We start from the raw sequence: 19,427 nt of genomic DNA, 5'->3' as shown, positions 1-19,427 counted from the left end.
TTATGTGAGCCTTGCCAGAGGAATACTTAGCTATACAAAATTCTTTACTACGGTAATTTGAGGAGAGGGTGTCCTAAAAAGACTTGGATTTACTGTGTGAAAGAGAATATGCGAGGGAAGGGTGTGAGTGCACAGATGACGTATGATAGGCCGGCATGGTAAGCGAGTACATGCTGTGCCTATCCCACATAGGGTAAGAAGAAGAAGTGAAAAAACTTTACTGCCGTTTATAGGAATATGAAATGCCGGTGGCAACCGTGTTGGACCTTCAAAACCTCGTTTGAAAAAGCACATAGCATAACGTTCGTGATGGAACATGAGCGGGAATCAGTTTGTGTGCCGGATGGTATGTGGTAAGAATTATGTTTTAAAGTGTTGATAAAAGTTTGAATTTTGGAAACGTCGTCCAAATTGCAACGTTCCGGAGATTTAGATAAAGCCCTCACGAGTAGGTACAACCACTCTGCCTATTCCTGTTGCGAGATAGAGATGCATTGCGGTTTGAAGGGTATGATAGTCCTCATAGAGTACAACCTCCAGAACTTCAACTTCATTTCTCAATTAGGATGGCATCATTCACGTCTATAGGCTCTGGTAACCATTTAACACAAGGTGGGTCGTAAGCTCGAGGGAAAGAGACCGCGCGGGCGCAGTCCGACAAGATGGTTCGACCAAATCCGCACAACACTAGAGATTCCATTCCACGACGCCCTTCATGCGGCCAATGATCGGAGGCGCTGGTGGAACATTACAAGGAGTAAAATCATGTCGAAGTATAATGGTCACGACCCTCAGGAGTGAAGAAACGATGCGAGGAGGAGGGTAAGCTCAATCATCTATATTGGCAGTAAATAATAAAAAAATTAAACAATTTAAAAAAAAATCTGCGGCTCCTTATAATGTGTTTTTTAAATATCACAAACACGTCATCATCATCTTTGGCTCCACAGCTAATGGTCAAAGGATTCCAGAGCGAACGTAATTATCGGATGTCATTATCTTGCCAGATTGCACACCTAATCGGATGTAATTATCTTGCTAGAACGCATAAGTGGATTATTGGAAATTTATTCGAATAAATAGTTATAAATTCATATAGTAACTGATCACGGCTATCATAATGGATCATAATTTTCTGATTATTACATAATCGATTTGTTCGGTCTCCGTCTGCCGAGTCATTACACGGACATGAATTATTGAACGCTCAATCGAAATTCGTATTTTCAATTTTCCAATACGAGCAGAGCAAGTAAAATTTATAGAATTGGCTAAATCAAATAGGTTTTTGTTATGGGATAATCCATAGGGGAAATATTGACCTTTTGATTGGTAACTGAGGTTCGTACAAAAATATGTATGTTTCAAATATTATTGGCTAGGAAAGTGGAAGAAGAGGAAACAGTCGGTAAAGCTTGCAAAAAATCAACAAAAACATCTGTACATTCTGTACATAAAGGCAATAACAAATACCTTTTACAATTAAGAGAGCGTATTTAGTTGTTTGAGCATCACGCAGCATATACTTGACAAGATATTGACAAACTTGAAGTATTTTGTTTTTTTTTTTTTAAATGATTCAATTGTTCATAAAACAACTATTAGGATATCGAAGGTCTCAGGTAACCACTTAACATAAAATGGGCCGTGAGTTTATCAATTTTTTGCAATAAAAGATATAGTTATGTATTTATAACAAATTTTTTTATTGCCCTTGTAGGCAGACGAGCATACGGCCCAGCTGATGGTGAGTGGTTACCGTCGCCCATGGACAACAGCAATGCCAGGGGCAGAGCCAAGCCGCTGCCTACGAAAACTATAATTTTCACCATTGAATCGCTGCTAGCAGTTCTTAATCTCATAAAATTATATATATCGCATTTGAATTCCGTTGAGGGTCACGACACAGTCTGGCAGTTTACTGTAGGCTAAGTCACGTACAGAAATATACCATTATCGCCATGGGATTACTTACGACTCGTTCAAAACTACTATGCTCCGTGGAGCAGACAATCTGTTACATAAATTATTTAAAATTTGTGTGTGTACTCTTCCATGAAATTTAATTAAAAATTAACTTCTAACAATAATGATTGTATCCTAAATAAAATTTAAGTGTATGATGAATGAAACGGAATTTAAGACCTGGTGTCTGTATGTGTAAAATACGAATGAAAAGTACAGTAGATAAACGAGTTGGCGTAATTAGTGGTTGTAGAGCGTATTGTATGACACAAATGAGACGTAGGTGTATAGAGCGAGATGTCTTTATAGGATGAAATTGAGATGAGAATTCGATCTGTAGCTTCGGGGTGGGGATTTGTAATTAACATGGAGATGTCTATGATTAACATTCAGCACTAGTAGGCTTGTGAGCTTATTCACCCATTTAGTAGACAAAAAAAAAATACTACCCCCTTCCCGTCAAACTGGAAACACTAGGAGAAATGGAGTACGTTATCAAAATTACAGAGGATACTGGCAGTTTGAACGTATTACTATACGATGGGGTTCGGGATAAATAAAGCTTTCACCGAAGTCCAAATTAATAGGTACTCTATTTATGTAACACTTAAAACACTCAACGAACACTTTACAATTCGCATTTTACTTCTTACCGCTTCGCTTCAGGTGATCCGTTCGCTGTTTCGCTTCGAGTAGAACCGATTACTAACTAACTTCATGTCATCTCTGCAACGCTGTCATAGTCGATACGGCATCCCTACAATTAGCGAGAACATTCGTGACAGGTCGAGCAGTTTCGATGTGTGTTTCCGATATTTGATAATAGATGGCGTTGTACTTCTCGAGCGTTTTCGATTTTACTAGTTCTTTTGATATTCGTTTCTGTTATTCGGCGATAGATGGTGTTACTCTTACCGGCGTAACAGTACGATAGAGAAGTATCACTAGAATTTGTCGGAATTATTTCTGATGTTACGAAACCTTTCATATTTACGTAACCTCATCACCGAGAAGTTCAACAGTAAATGGCACGGATGTCCTGTTTCCAGTGTTCCAGTCAGGCCTTCGACCATTGGCACAGTTACAGTAACGAGCCTTCATTCCAGTTTCGTGGTTTAAATTGCAAGGGTTGTGTTTGTGACGTTGTCGCTGTTCAGTTAGTATGGAGTGGAAGCTATGAGATTTCAGAGCTAATTGGAATACGAAATACAATACAAAGATTTTGATAAAGAAACTAAGTATTATCCATGTTTATTGCAATTAAGGAAGATATTGTAAAAATCTGGACATTCATTCAATAAATAATAGCATTGTTTACTTAGTTACCTCGACTACTCTATCACGGGTCCAAACTCGATATCCGGTCATTCAATATCTTTATAGAAATATATATTCGTGATATGGTGGATATAATAATATGTTATCGAAAGTACATTGAAGTTATTTTTAGTACCTACAATACAAGAGAAATTTTGTCAGGAGAAGTTTATTGATTTGATCCGTTGGATTTGAAAAGCATTTTCCAAGTGATATCGAAATCCTAAATACTGCGAGTGGATACCAATTTTTCTAAATAAAACGTACATATTACGGCCTGACAAAAGTTTATCTCACCTGTTTACAGCCATGATTAGAGATTACGCAATTACTAGAGATTACGGACACCATAGCACCGATCTTTGAGATATTCACTTAATATGTCAAGTTACTTGGTAAAGTGAAATGAGGGAATATTTAAGCAACAAAAATATTACGGAAGAACAGGAGAGAGATCTTAACAGCGGTTCAAAGAGGACACAGGTGATAAGCCACGTGTCCGATATACTTGAATAATAAATAGCCTAACATATCAACATAATGTTAATTCCTTATTCTGTTGGAACGTTGTCACTGTCTTTTTTTTAATTTTTTATTGCTTAGATGGGCGGACGATCTCACAGCCCACCTGATGTTAAGTGGTTACTGGAGCCCATAGACATCTACAACGTAAATGCGCCACCCACCTTGAGATATAAGTTGTAAGGTCTCAGTATAGTTACAACGGCTGCCCCACCCTTCAAACCGAAACGCATTACTGCTTCACGGCAGAAATAGGCAGGGCGGTGGTACCTACCCGCGCGGACTCACAACAGGTCCTACCACCAGTAATTACGCAAATTATAATTTTGCGGGTTTCACTTTTATTACACGATGTTATTCCTTCACCGTGGAAGTCAATCGTGAACATTTGTTGAGTACGTATTTCATTAGAAAAATTGGTACCCGCCTGCGGGATTCGAACACCGGTGCATCGCTTCAACACGAATGCAACGGACGTCTTATCTTTTAGGCCACGACGACTTCAAAGCCATGCATGTCTATTGCATTGTCACTTTTATTAGCCTATCTGGCAATTACTAGAAATTATGGATACTATAGCACCGATCTTTGGGACGTTTACTAGTTATGTTAAGTTACATGGTAAAATTAAATGAGGGAGAATTTAAACAACTACAAAAACAGGTCAAAGAGGCCACTTGCCACAAGTCACACGACCGGAACACTTGAATAATAGCTTAAAATATAAACATTAAATAAAATCTTCGTTCTGTTGAAAAATTGCATGATCACACATTGATTTACTAGCCTACCCGTACTAAGAGCGAAACAGTAATACACACATATTATATTTTTTACACAATCGGTCGTTCGCTACTGGCTTACACCATCCGCCCGCCCACTTCCGCCCAGCGCCATTCGCCCACTCTGCGACAACTTCATTAATGGCATCGCACAAACAAACATAACGGCTTGTAGCGGATGTAGCGGCAACGCATCAGCTCTTTGTGAGCCAATCGTTTTTTTTGTAATCAATGAAAAACATGGTCATTGTTTTTGTTTTCATGACGACAAACTCTCGACCCGTTGGTAAGTCGTCGGAAAACATAGATACTATGATTGGACATCACGGAGTCGTAGAATAAAATCGCTGATAGTTGGTAGAATATCCAGCTCTTAATTTTGTTATTCTAATCGGGCTGGATGTGGAAACGAGTTTACCTGTTATTAAGTAACCACTTAATACTAGTTAATACCAGTTAAACTCGGTCCAACGATATAACAACGTAAACCCTCGTGAAGTCGTCGTGGCCTAAGGGATAAGACGTCCGGTGCATTCGTGTTGAGCGATGCAACGGTGTTCTAATCCCAGGCGGGTACCAATTTTTCTAATGAATTACGTACTCAACAAATGTTCACGATTGACTTCCACGGTGAAGGAATAACATCGTGTAATAAAAATGAAACCCGCAAAATTATAATTTGCGTAATTACTGGTCTTGTGAATCCGCGTGGGTGGGTACCACCACCTTGCCTATTTCTGCCGTGAAGCAGTAATGCGTTTCGGTTTGAAAGGTGGGGCAGCCGTTATAACTATACTTGAGACTTTAGAACTTATATCTCAAGGTGGGTGGCACTTTTGCGTTGTGGGTGTCTACGGGCTCCAGTAGCCACTTAGCACCAGGTGGGCTATGAGATCGTCCACCCATCTAAGCAATCATGACTGTCTCACTCCTCATATCCGAAGGTAAGGTTGAGGTTGGCTGGCTGGTGTTTCTTGGGGTCTAATGAAAAAACATTATGAAATAGAGTCATCAAAATTCACATTATTGTTTACGCCCCTTGTGTTCGCTCGCGAGTTCAGCTTTTTGATTACAGTGCTCACTGCTGGCTTTGAAACGACTCACGATTACTTTTGCTGTAACGAATGTGTTCTGACGTTTATTACGTGTCCTTTTGCGGCACGTCTCACGTAAATTATTGTACTGTTTTTTTCCTGAAATTTATTTTTGTCACATTTTTAAACCAGATATACATTTTTCTGGAGGGGAATCTTTTGTTTTATTCTTTCAGCTGTCCGTATGCTGTTTTTTTTTTGCTTAGATGGGTGGACGAGCTCACAGCCCCACACACAAAGCCCCATAGCCACGGTTAAGGTAAGTAACGGTAAGTGGTTACTGGAGCCCATATATATCTACAACGTAAATGCGCCACCCACCTTGAGATATAAGTTCTAAGGTCTCAAGTATAGTTACAACGCCTCCTATTACCTTTCAAACTGAAACGCATTACTGCTTCACGCCTTCACTGTTATAATGCAGTGAAGACTTGGACTCGTTTTAAACATTCGCGGCTACTTAATGGATTCTTATCATGATTTTTGTAGCCAATGAGATTTGAATATTTCGGCGTGTTGCAAGCACCATGGTTACGGTTAGATTGAAAACTGCGCTTAGGGTGTTAGGAACAGAAATCTTTGTATCCTATCGCTAATTGTTTTTTTTTGTGTTACTATTAGAACTCGATAACTCGCCCCGACCAATACACACTCACGTGATCGAGAACTTCTCCTAGACACTTTGAATATTGAGAACTCATTAATTATGAAAATTGTAGTAAGGGCCTGTCAAATAATAATGAGTACGGCTATCAAAAAATCTGTTAAAGATCTCTCTTATGTCGGTCGGTTTAATTGAGTACCTTAGAAACGGTGCAATATAAGTTACCTTAATCCTGATTATTTAATACTCAGACTACCTTTGGGTACAATGGCTTACAATTACCTCTCTATTATACTCGTTGATATTAAATACTAATTTCAATTTGCATAGAAATGCTTTTGATCGAAAATGTTCAGCTCAAACATAACTGGATTCACTAGTAAAATCTGAGATATTCCCCCCCTAATGAAAGATATGAAGGTAAAAAGCGATAGTTGAGGTTCCCTTAGAAATATAAGCGAGATGCAAATATATGTAACATTGACGTTGGTGAGAGATGGCTGATCGAAGGCTACGATTGTGGTCGATTTGAAGATTAGGGGTTTTTTTTTGTGAAAAAGTTTTGCAAACGAGATTTCTCTAATATTAAAGTTCGTTGACTTTTCAAGGTTCATTGGCGCAGAAGAGCTTTTCGAAGGGCAATAAAACGAAAATACGATTTAAATCATAAAATTTTGGTTACACTAGACAGATAAACGTGCTCGCTATCAAGCTGATACTACACGACTCATGGTTTTGGAAACGAGACGTAAACTTTACTATACACCTTCAGACATAAGGTCAAAGCTTCAATCGCGAAGTCACAGCCCTATGAAATAATCAGAAATTTTAACTTTTAAATTCTTTTTTTTTATTACTTGGATGGGTGGACGAACTCACAGCCCACCTGGTGTTAGGAGCCCATAGACATTCATAACGTAAATGCGCTATCCATATTGAGATATAAGTTCTAAGGTCTCAAGTATAGTTACAACGGCTACCCCACCCTTCAAACCGAAACGCATTACTGCTTCACGGTAGAAATAGGCAGGGTGGTGGTACCCACCCGCGCGGACTCACAAGAGGTCCTACCACCAGTAATAAAATTATTTGTCATGATAGCCTTCGCATTATTACTGAAATCTTTCGTAAGCGTTCCTATTTGAAGATTATAACATGGACTGTGTATCTGATGACACAATGAAAATCCCGTTGTTTTTTGTTTTGTATTTTGTGTATTTTGTATTTTGCTTTAGTTTTGTATTTTTAATTATAAATTAAAAGAAGTACCTAGTCAGGTCATAAATTCTGTCACATGTTTAATGTAAAATAATTGGAACAAGTTTATTCATTATGTAACCATTCATATACCAAAATGAACTTAACAAAACATAGATTCTCATGACATTAAAGTTTATTCAAAATGACCTCCGTGATTTTGAATACAGGCCTTCAATCTGCGCCGCCAGTCGTCTATCGCAGCACGAACGAGGTCCATGTCAATATCGGCGGCTGCCTTAATCAAGGATGTCTTGAGTTACTCCAAATTGGGATGAGGCTTTGAGCACGCCTTTTCCTTCAAGTGTTGCCATATCTTGTAATCTAACGGGTTCAAATCTGGACTGGAGGAGGGCCAGTCTTCGTGCCGGATGAAGTCGATTTCACGCGCCGCCAGCCAGTCTTGTGTGCTCTTCGCTCTATGAGCTGGCGGCGAATCTTGTTGGAATACCCAGTGCCTGTTATTGAACATGGTATGAGAAACAGGTTCCACAAGGTTCGTCAGGACTGTATTTTGATACACAACTGCATTCGTTTTTACACCTTTCTCACAAAAATGTACCTCTGTTAAGCCCCAATAAGAAACTCCCAACCATACCATGAGCGAGGATGGAAAATGACCTCGTTGGACACGCGGAATACGGTTGCTCGCTTCTTCACTACTGTGTGCGTACACCTTATCATTTTGTTTGTTGTAGCTCTCTTCTACGGTAAAAATTTTTTCATCCGAAAAAAGAATTTCCCGATATTTTTTTCCCGCGTACCGCTTCAACAAAGCGCGGCATCTCTTCAGTCTCAGGTCCATTAGACGAGCATTCAAACGATGTCCTGTTTTTCTTCGATATGCCCGAAGCCCTAAGTCTTCATTTAACACCCTTTTCACCGTGGTTCTGCTTAACCCCATCTGAAGGGCCAACAGTTTCTGCTTACGTTTGGGATTTCTTTGAATTTGCGCCTTCACAGCTTTTATCACTGCTGGAGTCCTAACAGACCGAGGGCGATCACTTCTTGACCTGTCATCTATACTAGAGTCTTCATTGTATCGTTTGATGGTACGATAAACGAATCTTTTGGTTATATTCAAATTTTTCAGTATGTTAAAAATTTAAATTGGCGCGTAACCGCAACAATGCAACGCAATAACTGCAACACGGTCTTCTTTAAGCGTCCACTCCATATTTAAAAATGAATAAAATTCTAAAAGTATACATTTTTATTTTCATGAACAATTCGAAATTCGAACTCAATATACTTTTTTGTGGCCAGCATTCTAAAAAAAAAGTTTTTACTGTGTGAAAATACTTATGACCTGACTATATGTAAAGAAGGAAGAAACTTGTTTAAATTGAATGAAGTAGGTAGGTAAAGAAGCGGGAATTATTCCCTCGTAAAAATGTTTTTTTTAAGAGACAGATTATATTTTAATTACACATATAGATTATAGATGACACGCAGTTACGGCAAAAGCGCTAACAGACAGTTTAAATTATACCATACTCTGTAACCATCCACCATCAGTAGAATTTTAGGGACTATTTGGCGGGAACGCGAGGAGTGAAGTTGTGTGATTTGTTTTATTTTGTCTATTTAGTGTTTCTTCGGGTTTAAATGTGTCATAATGGTGGTTTATTAACTGTAAATGACCACCATTTTACTGAGATTATATTTCATCCCATATCATCTCATTTCATTTCATTTCATCCCAGTTGATCAATGTCTCAAATTAATCATCTTTATTTCATTTCATTCCTTAAATATCATTTTTCATAAAAATATGAATATAAATTAAAATAAGATGTGACTTAAAGGTCTCAGTTACCAGGTCATAAAATTCCTTAAAAAAAAGTAGAATTTTAGCCACCTTCAGCTGATTTTGACGTTTCATTTTCTACTCATCCTCCGTGCGTTTTGGCTAAGTGATCAAGATGTTGCATTTGATGCTATTAAAAATAGAGTACTTACGTATTAAGCTCGAGGTCCAATCTGAACTTGTGGTTGAAAGCCTTGATGAGAAGCGACGTCCGATGAAAATGTTTTCCAGTCTGTAACAAAGCAACGGAAATCTTTCTTTAATTTATCCCAATTAAATAAGTTATGATGATCTTATTTCATGAGGTCTTTCATGGATCAGAAGTTTGTGACCCTGTTCTTTCTGGACAACGTACTGTTAATATTAGGTTCTGTATAACTAATATATTCAATGGCCTAATGGAGAAAAGCTAAAGTGACAGTGTGCTGGTCACATATGCCGCAGAACCGATAACCATTGGGGTAGACGTTTTTTTTTTTTTTTTTTTATTGCTTAGATGGGTGGACGAGCTCACAGCCCACCTGATGTTAAGTGGTTACTGGAGCCCATAGACATACACAACGTAAAATGCGCCACCCACCTTGAGATACAAGTTCTAAGGTCTCAAGTATAGTAACGACGGCTGCCCCACCCTTCAAACCGAAACGCATTACTGCTTCACGGCAGAAATAGGCAGGGTGGTGGTACCCACCCGCGCGGACTCACAAGAGGTCCTACCACCAGTAAGTAATTACGCAAATTATAATTTTGCGGGTTTCTTTTTTATTACACGATGTTATTCCTTCACCGTGGAAGTCAATCGTGAACAGACGTGTTCTGGAGTGGAGACCGCGAACTTTTTGATGTTGGAATTATTTTTGACGTTGTGTCAAAGTAATTCTAATTATGTCTATGGCACAGATAGATACCATCGTCAAATCTGCTACAAAGCAGTGAGGCCTTTCGGTTTGAAACTCTCAGTGGCGAGTGGTGGCATGCACTTATGTCATGAACTTAATTAAATCGTCTGTGTACTGATCTCATCCAGATCCTATCTAATAAAAATAAAATAAAAACCTATTAACTATCTTTTCGCAAATGATTACGTTAATTGAAGGCGTAATTTGTTGTGCTTAAACCACAAAACCGAAGAAATATAGAGCACAAGAAATACATGATTCTTCTTCTCGAACAGAAAACGTATTAATGAAGGCTTTAAGAAAAATAAACAATAATATAAACGATTACCAGCACGCAGAGCGCCGAAATCTCTCTCTTCGTGTGCAAAAAAAAAATCGCTTTGATGTTCCACGCAGCCAAATACGATGTGAAATATTCAATTTCGAAACGGCAATTCAAGGGAAATGGATACTCGTGAAACGAAAAATATAATATAAATAAATCTAAAACTCGAATATTATTAATATTACTTCTTGGATAAATTTTATATCCCGTGATTCCATACATCTTAAACATATAATTGGTTATTGAGGTAAAGTTCTGTGAGCAACTTCTCTATGATGGTCTGTGGGAACTAATATGTCGCGAGTCATTAGTCACGCTGTCAAGGTATGATGTTAATTTAAAATTATTAAATACAAACAAATCTTTCCTCTTTATAATATTAGTATAGATTACTTTACTCTATCATCAAAAGTTTTCGCAGCGCACGCGATGTAAAGAATATTTTAGGTAAATTTTTTACACATTGCGTTACATTATTGGAGTCTTAGTAAGGATCCCTAATTAAAAAAAAAAGAATATAGCCTATGTCACTCAGGGATAGTGTAGCTTCTAAACAGTCAAAGAATTTTTCAAATCGCTTCAGTGTTTCGGAGCCTATTCAATACAAACAAACAAACAAATCTTTCCTCTTTATAATATTAACTAGCGACCCGCCCTCGCTTCGCTTCGGAAACATTAAAACACACATGAAACCAAAAATAAAAATAAAAAAAAGTAGCCTATGTTCATCAGTGACAATGTCGGCTTCTAATGGAAAAATAATTTTTCAAATCGGTCCAGTAGTTTCGGAGCCTATTCGAAACAAACAAACAAACAAATCTTTCCTCTTTATAATATTAGTATAGAAGTATAGATAATATTATTAATAATAATAATATAGGCTAAACTGTTTCTAAATATGCGCGTCCTAACATAATGTATACGAATGAACACAATATAATATTTTTAAATGAATTGAATGAAAACAAATACATACGGTATATTGTCAGTTAGCACAGTGTAAAAGTATTATAAGAAATTATCCGTTATGGGCAATGTCTGACCTAAATACAAGATTTTAGTATTAAAAATTCAATTCAATTGAAATCTAATATTTTTGGTCCAGAGTAGCAAATGATCGTATACCCATTTCAGAGATAAAAATATCGCTGGATCTATGCAGATACAAATAGGTATTTTGAACATTAATTTAATAAGTCATCAAACCATCAAACGCAACTATCACTCATTTCAATAACAATGTTATTACACAGCTAAAAGACGAACATGACCGTCATTGACATCGTCGAATGTGGAATGGATGTTTTAATTTGCATCATACGTTTTCTGATTTCACAGGAGATTTCACAGGAGTTTCAAAATCTGTACCCATCTTCAGGTACCATACACAGTTAATATGGAATAAATATACAATAATTTATTCATGATGCTTTGATTTCATCTTGCTCGGACGAAAGCCGAAATAAATCCCTTTTCATTATTCCATTTCCATAAAAAAACAAAAACACAATGAGGCAACGAAACACCGCACCCTCGCTATCAATGCTCATAAAGGTGTGACAGAATGGTTCATTTATAAGAAAAACAAGATGTGACGGGCCATTGAACCATATTAGCTTACAGTCCACTGACGAGGACCCGTTCGGACAGAAAATGCAACGACTCATTCCAAAACTCAGAGACGCAAGGTCGTATTAAAGAGTCAGCGGAACAAAGAAAATCAATCGTTCAGTGCTTGTCAATAATGTCTATATTCCTTAATTGTTCATTAAAGATTACAATATTTTGGAGTTGACTTGAATCATGATTTACCCATTTGAATGAATTCAATGATAAAGGAAAAATATATTTTGTACGTTGACCATTTTCTTTTGACAAGTAACTAACAGTTTGGGCTAAGTTTATTTATTGAACCCGTCAAACCCGAGAAGAATAAATAGCACCAAATTCAAATTCAAATTCAAAATCATTTATTTCAACTTAGATGTCAGTATGACACACTTGTTGAATGTCAAAATACAAATAACAATGTTAACTCTACCACCGGTTCCAAAAAAAGCCACAGTCCTGAGAAGAACCGGCGAAACAAACTCAGCGGGCTTTTTTTTTTCTTTTTGTTTTTTCTCAAATATTTTCTTTTTTTTAAATAAATAGAAATATTCACAATAAAAGAAAAAACAAGTCTAAAAAAATAATAATAATAATGAAAAATGAAAAGGCCAGGAGCGAGCGCCTCATTCCCACGTAGTGCCATCTAGTAAATAATCCTTAACTTTATAATATGCCTTGTTGCACAAACGTTCCTTAACAGTTTTCTTAAATCTATGAACAGGTAGTAGTTGAACGTTTAGTGGGATCTTGTTGAAAAGCTGTACACCCAGCCCCCTAAAAGAGTTGCTTATTTTCTTAATTCGAGCCGCCGGCAACGCAAGCCTATGTTTGTTCCTAGTGTTCACATTGTGCAAATCGATTAACAAACATAAAATATTAATTGGTAGCTATTAATTACAGGCTTGCAATGACAGTTGCTCATAGTGATGCACAGTGTACTCACATTGACAATGATAATGTTCAAATCACCCAAATAAGTTCGAAATTTTCTATAGAAATACGAATAAGCCGTCAGGTATTCGAATACTGCAATCAGGCAACAGTTTAAAAAAAATAGATATGTAGTTATCGCGTGTTTATCAATGACGTGTTTCCATGACGAAGTGGTAGAGTAGGAGGAAGAGAGAGTAGAGTAGAGTAATGAAAATGAAGCCCAAATTTTATTAACTTATCACTAACTATTAAAACTATTATTAACTATTAAAAGTTTATTAACTTGGCTGATTACATTGGTGGGGCATATGAAACTCCTCATGAATGAATAGTTTACAACATAAATAGGTGGCATTCATTAATAGTGGTAAGGCATATTAAAACCCTGCTTGCCCATACCACCATCCTCTGAAGGAGCCACTTTCATGAGGATGTGATTCCTTTTGTAACTGTCTTCGACATTGTTTATCAAGCTGAGCAGTGATGTATATCGGTTCAGCAACAAACACCAATTGTGATAGCTGGTTCTTCGTTGACGCAAGTAAAACAAGCAAGAAACCTGTTCAAGTCAAAACCTAACTGTCAATTGTACCAATACCTAACGGTTGGTGAAAGAAATAAATTTACCTTAGCTAGCTTAAGCGTTACTATTTTTGTAAAGATAATTCAAAAAACCGTCCTAATGATTCTGATCGTCAAGCGTATTCTGACATTACGTCTTCAAACTTTAATTCAATCACTTCAGAATCTAACATAGGGCCAACTTTATCAAATTTCGATCGTCCCACATCAATAGCGAAGCACTTATTAACCCCCCTCGCTAATTGTTTATTAAATTAGGTACCCTCGTCTCGGTGTATTGACGGGTTGACTCACGATTTCAAAGATTGACGCATTTTAACAAATAATTTATATTTCATTTTGACCGCGAAGGTTAAAGAAATTTATTTGAATATTTATTAAGAAATATTTATTATGTACAATTAGCTTTCCTACTGTAGATTCGGTCGTATGGACGCTACCTTTTAAGATTTGGCTTATGCCAGTCATGTAAGCTTATTAAAACATGTTTTTTGACATAACACTAATGGGTAGGTACCATCATGTCTGTTGTTGCCGTGAAGCAATAGTGCGTAAAGAACTCAAGTCTCTAGGTAGGAATTCACGTTGTTGATGCCTGTGGACTCCAGCCACCACTTAACACCAGGTGAACCGTGAGCTCGTCCGCCCATTTAAGATAAAAAAATTGTCACAGTTCAGCCATTTTGTTAAAAATGCTTAGAGCTTAGAAGAAGTAGGCGTAGCAACAGACAGAGAAAGAAGGTGACTTTGTTTTATACTGTTTAGGGAATATTTTTGATTAAAACGTAAATTTATGATTTAGATTTATTATAATACAATTAGTTCTAATAAAAACGTTGAGCTACATTCGAATTCGAAGTTAATTCGTTTATTTAAATAATCAGGCAGCGGTGTTTTTTGGACAATATAAATAATCAAAACTTCTGTTGTTGCTTTTTTTCCTACTTAAGCTGATAGCCTTGAGAGGCTATATCAGCGTTGCCTTAACAAGTAGGTGAGCTCACGGGGCTCAAACCTGATGACGTTGCTAACACGAACCCTAGCAAGAGCCGTGCTTCGCAGATTATACCACCGGATCGGAAACGCGACCCACTGAGAAGATCCGGCGAGAAACTCAGTGGGCTGTGTCTGAGGGTTAATTTACTCGTCGAGCCCTTCGTCGCAAGCGGCGGGTTCGACGAGAACGATGACCGGTGCTTAAGGTACCTATAAGCACCGTTAGTGGATCGGAAATGACGTGAGCACTACTGTTGGTGCTACTTAAACCTTTCTAAGCAAATTACAAAATGGACGATTGTGCTTATAACTTATAGCGGCCCGCCCCGGCTTCGCTCGGGTCTTTTGTAAAAATTTTAGGTAATTTTTTTACACCTCGGGTTACATTGTTAGAGTTCTAGTAAGGATCTCCAATTTTTTATCAAAAATAATATAGCCTATGTCACTCGGGGAGAGTGTAGTTTCCAAACAGTGAAAGAATTTTTCAAATCGGTTCAGTAGTTTCGGAGCCTATTCAATACAAACAAACAAACAAATCTTTCCTCTTTATAATATCAGTATAGAAAACACATCAGAAAAATGATTAGGATTTTTTAGTATTTAAAATAAAAACCCCATTTAACTGCCCGTACTTTACGTTTCACAAACTAAATGCTTTTGATAGATATCTGGAGTTGTGAGAAAAAATAATAATAACAAAACGGAAAAACGACTTCAACAAAATGAGAATATCATCAATGTTATCAAATTAATTATATTTGAACTATTAAAGATTGCTCAAAAAGTACTGGCGATTCATGACCACATAAGAATTACAAATACAGTCGAATTGAACAAAACCTCCCTTTTTGAGGTCGGTTAAAAATTTAAAAACTTTAAATCTCACATAGCGATTATTTTGATCACAGATAGCTTCGACAACACAGAAGAATATAGCTGATGTAAAGATGTGTACACATATTTATGGTATAAATTTTTCTCTAATGTCACTATCTATTTTGCTTAGTTTACTAAAACAACTATCATTCTTTAAAATCAATAAAAACATCCAAAATTCCAAGAAAAACAAAACGCAAATCTGTTCCCCTTAAAGTTTTTGTATCTTCAAACGTCGAGGACAGGATAAAACCATTCCACCCTTTCCTAGCTTGAGACAATTCTTTACAATCAATATACCCCATTCACAACAACAACACGAAGAGCCCAGAGTCCTATTACCCTCGTAGGATACAGTCGCTAAAGGATTCTTTTCTAGTGCCCGCCATTATTTACGCGCCCTTAAAATGCCCCTTTAACGCGGAGCCCTGCAGCTCTTCCCCTATTCGAATAAAGTCCTAGTAAATAGGCTCTACCAAAAATAAATTAAGGTTCAGATTTCTGGGTCGGACCTTTTTCGAGACTATTAGATTTTGTGTAGCGTAGGGTTGGTACTGGTTTTTTTTATATACATTTACAGCAAAGTCCTAAAAGCCCAATTTGAGTCCTGAGAATGTTTCGTTCAATTGATTTTTATTTTTTATTGTACTTAACGTATAAAAAACCTCACGGCCTTCTTGATGTTGATTTGAGGTCTATTCTACCACTGCCATGCCTATTTCTGTCACGAAGCAAAAACGCGTTTCGGTTTTAAGGGTTGAACAGCCGTTGTACTATAGAAATGAGACAGTCTCAATCTTAGTTGCGACATTGGCTCCGATAACCACTGAACACTATTTTTTTATTAGTACCCTTGTGGGCAGATGACCCCACTGCCCACCTGATACAGTGGTACATACAATAGTTGCCGTGGCCGATGGACGTCGGCTATTCTGGGGTCAGAGCCAAGCGGCTGCCTAATGTAATAAAGCGTCCTTACATAAACCTTCGAACTAAAATCCCAGTACCGCTACGAAGCAATCAACTTATGAGCTATGAAGGACTGTGTAGTGAAATTAATGGAGAGACTTCAATCTCAGGTTGCAAGATTAGTGGCGATGTTCACGGTGTCCATGGGCTACAATTAAAGCTTCACGTAAACTCTGAAGTCACCTTTCAAACCGAATCGCATTACTGCTTCACGGCCGAAATAGGTAGGCTGGTGTTACATACCCGTGCGGACTCACAAGAAGTCCTACCATCAGTAATAAGAAACCAGCAAGTATGGTGCATACAGGTCGCATTCTCCGGGATCTTTTTAATTAGCAAAGAGGCGTCGTGTATCATGTCTGCCTGGCAGGCCTTTGTTTCTGTACACACCGCGAGTTGCCCGCTTAAGAAAGAAAATATACCATAGCTGTTATCATTCTTTATTATTATGTACTCCTCGCTTTAAGATTGAGTACGTTATTATAAGAAAAGGTTTTTTTTTTCTAAGTAATATTTGAATGAAGCAGTGGTTTTAAATTTATAATGCGTTAGATGGATTACTAAATAACTGCGATGCCATACACACCGCCGAGAACAGAGGAAGATGGTGAAACATTATCCAGAGAAAATTCATCGTGACCTAAAGGACGTTCGGTGCATTCGTATCTAGCGATGCAACGGTGTTCGAATCCCAATAACAAATGTTCACGATTGACTTCCACGGTGAAAGAATAACATCGTGTAATAAAAATCAAACCCGCAAAATTATAATTTGCGTAATATACTAGTATTATAAAGAGGAAAGATTTGTTTGTTTTTTGTATTGAATAGGCTCCGAAAATACTGAACCGATTTGAAAAATTTTTTCACTGTTTGGAAGCTACACTATTCCCGAGTGACATAAGCTATAATCTTTTTTGAAAAAAAATAGGGATCCTTACTAAAACTCTAATAATGTAACCCAAGGTGTAAAAAAATTACCTAAAATATTCTTTACATCGCGTGCCCTGCGAAAACTATTGATGATAGAATAAAGTAATGTACTACAACTTTGTAGAATACATTATTATTTACAAAAAGTGTCGCGACAGCATATTATTATATCTAACTATTATAGTTATGCCACAATAAGTTTCTTTTATTTTTTAAAATAAAACAACGTTAAATAGCGTTGAAATTTTTGTTAAAGACCCGGGGGAGCCGGAGCGGGCCGCTATAAAAAATAATCTGATTCGAACTTACGTCGAATCCTTATATTCGCTGGTAATATCTACGTACATTCATACATCAATGTTTATGGCATGAATAATTAGGTACATTTCAAGATATATAAAGTAGATTTTTAACAAAACTTCGATTTAAAAACAACTGTGGTCACTTAAAACTGTATTTATATTTTTTATAGAATATGCTATTAACCGAAGCGTGTGCAATCGATGGTCCAAGTCACAAGCGGGGCTATGTTAAAATCAATTCTTAGTAATATTAAAGTAAAAAAAAAACGTTGTACTGTTTACAAACCGTAGTAATTCATTACCTTCAAGTTAAGTTCAACATCATTTACATAACAGCTATATAGTAGTAAATAGAAACAGTAATAATAGTGGATGATAATTAAATTTTCATATTATGTATTTTAACGATACAATTGCATACATACAAAGCAAACGTGAAAATAAATTAATTAAAAGAAATAAATTGCGTGTTTCAGTCCTTTAAAACGATCATTAAGTAATTGTATATATCACTAATACAGCAAAAGACAAGAAAAGCGACTATTTTTTTATATTTTCCAGAATTTCTATAAATTAAACGGTTGTCTGGAAGAGATTGCTTTTAGCGATAAGACCGCCTATTGTACAAATGTATCTGTTTTTTTTATTGTTTTTTTGAATGTAAATTGTGTTTTGGTGTGCAATAAAGTGTATTCTCTCTCTCTCTCTCTCTCTCTCTCTATTTTTTTAAATTTATTCTAACAAAAAAAGTTTGTTAATTTATTAGGATAAATTGTTATTGATGATCGATACTGCTGGCTAATGAATGTGTTAAGGTTGATGAAGTATTATTGTTTACGCTATCAGACAAACTCGATATTTTATTTAACCAATGCATATGCCGGTGTCGTCAAAACATTTTTATGTTTCCTTTCTTAGAATATATGAGACGAATATATTGAAAAACACAAGTATTTTACATAGGAGAAAGTTGAAAATTCCATAGCGTCAAGCTTCTAATTCTCATGCAATATGTCAGTTATTTGGTAAAGTTATTCCTGGAATAATTACGATTAGTTGCTACAATTCTGCAGCGAACCTGCAAACATACTTGTTATTCTGCATCTATAATATTGCTTTAATTTCGATTGATTCTCGACTCAGGTTATGTTTGTTAGGCCAGAAACAAAATTGACAACGCTATCTAGACGTAAGTGCTGCAATTTGGTATGCGGTCAAAATCTTAAGATCGATACATAAGCTGACTTCTTCTTCTTCTCCATCGCTCCCTCATTGCTGAGGATCGTGACTCCGTTTCAGGTTGTCGACTGCCAGTTGCCTAGTGTAGTGCAGCGCTAAGTGGTCCGCTGGTTTGCTCGGAGATCTGGTCGGACCAACGTTTGGGGCTCCGGCCTCTAGGACGTTTTCCTTCTACTTTTCCAGGGACCATCAGACGTTCCAAGTTGTCTACACCTCTGCGGGCAACGTGGCCAAAGTAGCGCATTATGCGTTGCAGACAGGTGGTAGACAGGCGTTGAGCGTTCTCCATTTTAAGCTGTTGTAGGACCGAGATGTTCGTGCGGTGGGCTGTCCGTGGAATCCTTAATAGGCGGCGCCAACACCACATTTCAAAAGCATCAACTCTGTTTCGCTCAGCTGCTTTTATGGTCC

At 37.1% G+C, this 19,427-nt stretch overlaps 1 protein-coding gene across 12 annotated transcripts in view; it reads right to left on the bottom strand.

Moving 5' to 3' along the window:
* Window positions 1-19,427, bottom strand: part of mmd (disintegrin and metalloproteinase domain-containing protein mind-meld) — a 937,314-nt gene that overhangs the window by 533,125 nt on the left and 384,762 nt on the right. For all 12 annotated transcript variants that reach the window (XR_016323709.1, XM_089730674.1, XM_089730671.1 and 9 more), the window contains one exon: window positions 9,504-9,583. Coding sequence is in view for 11 of the 12 variants with exons in the window: in XM_089730674.1 (XP_089586800.1) it covers window positions 9,504-9,583 (80 nt within the window). In the remaining variant the exon portion in view is untranslated. The remainder of the gene's footprint in view (window positions 1-9,503; window positions 9,584-19,427) is intronic.

The sequence above is a fragment of the Bombyx mandarina genome, chromosome 10, assembly GCF_030267445.1.
Source record: "Bombyx mandarina strain Sakado chromosome 10, ASM3026744v2".
NCBI lineage: Eukaryota > Metazoa > Arthropoda > Insecta > Lepidoptera > Bombycidae > Bombyx > Bombyx mandarina.
Note: the sequence above shows the minus strand (reverse complement) of the source record. Positions and strands in the feature narration are given on the sequence as shown.